The 2,135-nt window shown below is 40.0% G+C and overlaps 1 protein-coding gene across 1 annotated transcript; it reads left to right on the top strand.

Moving 5' to 3' along the window:
• Nucleotides 1–547: 547 nt before the first annotated feature.
• Nucleotides 548–1,900, top strand: LOC138897885 (uncharacterized). Its single transcript, XM_070183906.1, has 2 exons — nucleotides 548–753; nucleotides 1,675–1,900. Exons 1-2 carry the CDS (start codon nucleotides 548–550, stop codon nucleotides 1,898–1,900), a joined length of 432 nt encoding a protein of 143 aa, XP_070040007.1.
• Nucleotides 1,901–2,135: the final 235 nt, after the last annotated feature.

The following is a 2,135-nucleotide window of genomic DNA, read 5'->3' as shown; positions in this document are numbered from 1 at the left end:
TCACTCAAGGGCCTGCAAGGTGGGAGTGTATCCTTTGGAAATAAAAAAAAAGGATACATTCTGGGAATTAGAAATATTGGGAAAACACTCTCTCACTCAATTGAGAATGTGTACTATGTGAATGGCTTGAAGTATAGCCTACTGAGTGTCCCTCAAATCTACGACAAAGGAAACAAAGTGGAGTTCTTGTCAAAGTCTTGCACTGTCACCAATCTTATAACTGGTGAAGTGGTTCTGATTGAAAAAGGTTCAAAAATATTTATGTTGCAGACTTTAAATCTCTGATGGTGGTGATCTTACATGTCTGAGTGTCGTTAATGATGATGTTGAACTATGGAACAAAAGATTGGGACATGTAAGCTTCACTCTGTTGAACAAGCTGATCAAGAAAGACCCGGTTCGTGGGTTGACGAAGTCAAAGTTCAAAGTTCAAAGTTCCCTGTGTGAGGAGTTTGCAAAGTTTATGGGAAGCAAGTTTGAGATGAATATGATGGGGGAATTGAACTTCTTCCTAGGGATACAAGTGAAGCAAACCTCTAAGTGAATGATGATAAGTCAGCAGGAATACATTAAGGAGCTTCTGAAAAGATTTGAGATGGAAAGCTCAAAGACCATTGATACTCTAATTGTTACTACCACTTGTCTAGACATGGACGAACATGGTTCCCCTGTAAATAAAACTATGTATCGGGGTATCATTGGATCTCTCTTGTACCTAACAGCCAGCAGACCTGACATTGTGTTTAGTGTTGGGTTATGTGTTAAGATTCCAATCAAGTCCTAAAGAATCTCATTTGAAAGTTGTCAAAAGAAGTCTGAGGTATCGCAAAGGAACGCATGACCTGGTCCTCTATTATCCCTCAGGAGATAATTTTGACTTGATTGGGTATGATGATGTTGATTATGCTGGTTATCTGGTGGATAGAAAGAGCACATCTGGCATGGCATACTTTTTGGGATCTTGCTTGATTTCATAGGGGTACAAAGAAATAAATATTTGTGGCCCTCTCTACTACATATACTGAATATGTGGTAGCTACCTCCTGTTGTGCTCCACTTTTGTGGATCAAGCAACGATTGGAAGACTTTGGTGTATTCTCTGATTGTGTGCAACTGCTATGTTACAATACAAGTTCCCTTAATATAGCAGAGAATCTGGTCCCTTGATGATTGGCTATGAAAGGATGGTAAGGTAAATTTCTAAAAAGTATTTTCTTGCAACTTCTAACTCAATTCTATACTGTTATAGGTAAACACACATGGAAACTATAGGACAAACAAGTGGCTAATGACATTGCAAATTTTTGGAAGGATGATGCTCGTATTTACAAAATTTTCCAAGGAACCCGGTTCCCATGACTCCGGTTAGTAGTTTCTCTTACACTCATATGCATTTTGAACTACTAGTGTGCCGCATCATTAATTGCCTCCGCTTATTCTCATACCTCTTAAATCGACACGACTACCCATCCCTTTTTCTCATACCTTATTGTAACCGGTCCCTCTTTTCCCTCTAAATACACCAAACCTTCTTTTTGAGTCTTCCATATCTCATAATCAACCATGTCTTCACCGTAATCTGAGTCTCCCAAAGTTACTAAAGATATCCATGTTGTATCTCCGTATCTCGAAACACAACCATTTAGATAGTAGTGTCGGTTCCTGATATAGTAGATGGTGTGTTGCGTCTGGTGTTTCTAAAACTCCAAGTTCTCATGGTTTTGATCTGAATATTGCTTCAACATCACGTAATGCTATATCCTCTTTTACTGATACTACATTGTTGGGAATTATTATGGGTAAGATAGGTGAAAATATTTTGACTGTTGTTGCTATGGAACGTCTAGTTGGGGATTCTTTGTCTGATGATGTGGGCACTGGGACTCAAGGGGAAGAATGAGGAAATGGAGACTAGGTGTCTCAAAGTGACCAAATACCGGTCAGTACTACAAGGGAGCCTACAAAGGGACTTGGTCCTTCTGCCCAAGATGAGTTATCATCTCCTACCTGGGATGAAACTCCAAGCTCTACTAGATAGCCCCTGGGCAGTACTGACCCTTCATCTTTTACTCACCTTGATACAGTCTCTTTGGAGGTTGTGTACCCTGAGATGAAGTCGGTGTCCGCGGGAGAAT

Source organism: Nicotiana tomentosiformis, chromosome 8, assembly GCF_000390325.3.
Source record: "Nicotiana tomentosiformis chromosome 8, ASM39032v3, whole genome shotgun sequence".
NCBI classification, from domain to species: Eukaryota; Viridiplantae; Streptophyta; class Magnoliopsida; order Solanales; family Solanaceae; genus Nicotiana; species Nicotiana tomentosiformis.
Note: the sequence above shows the minus strand (reverse complement) of the source record. Positions and strands in the feature narration are given on the sequence as shown.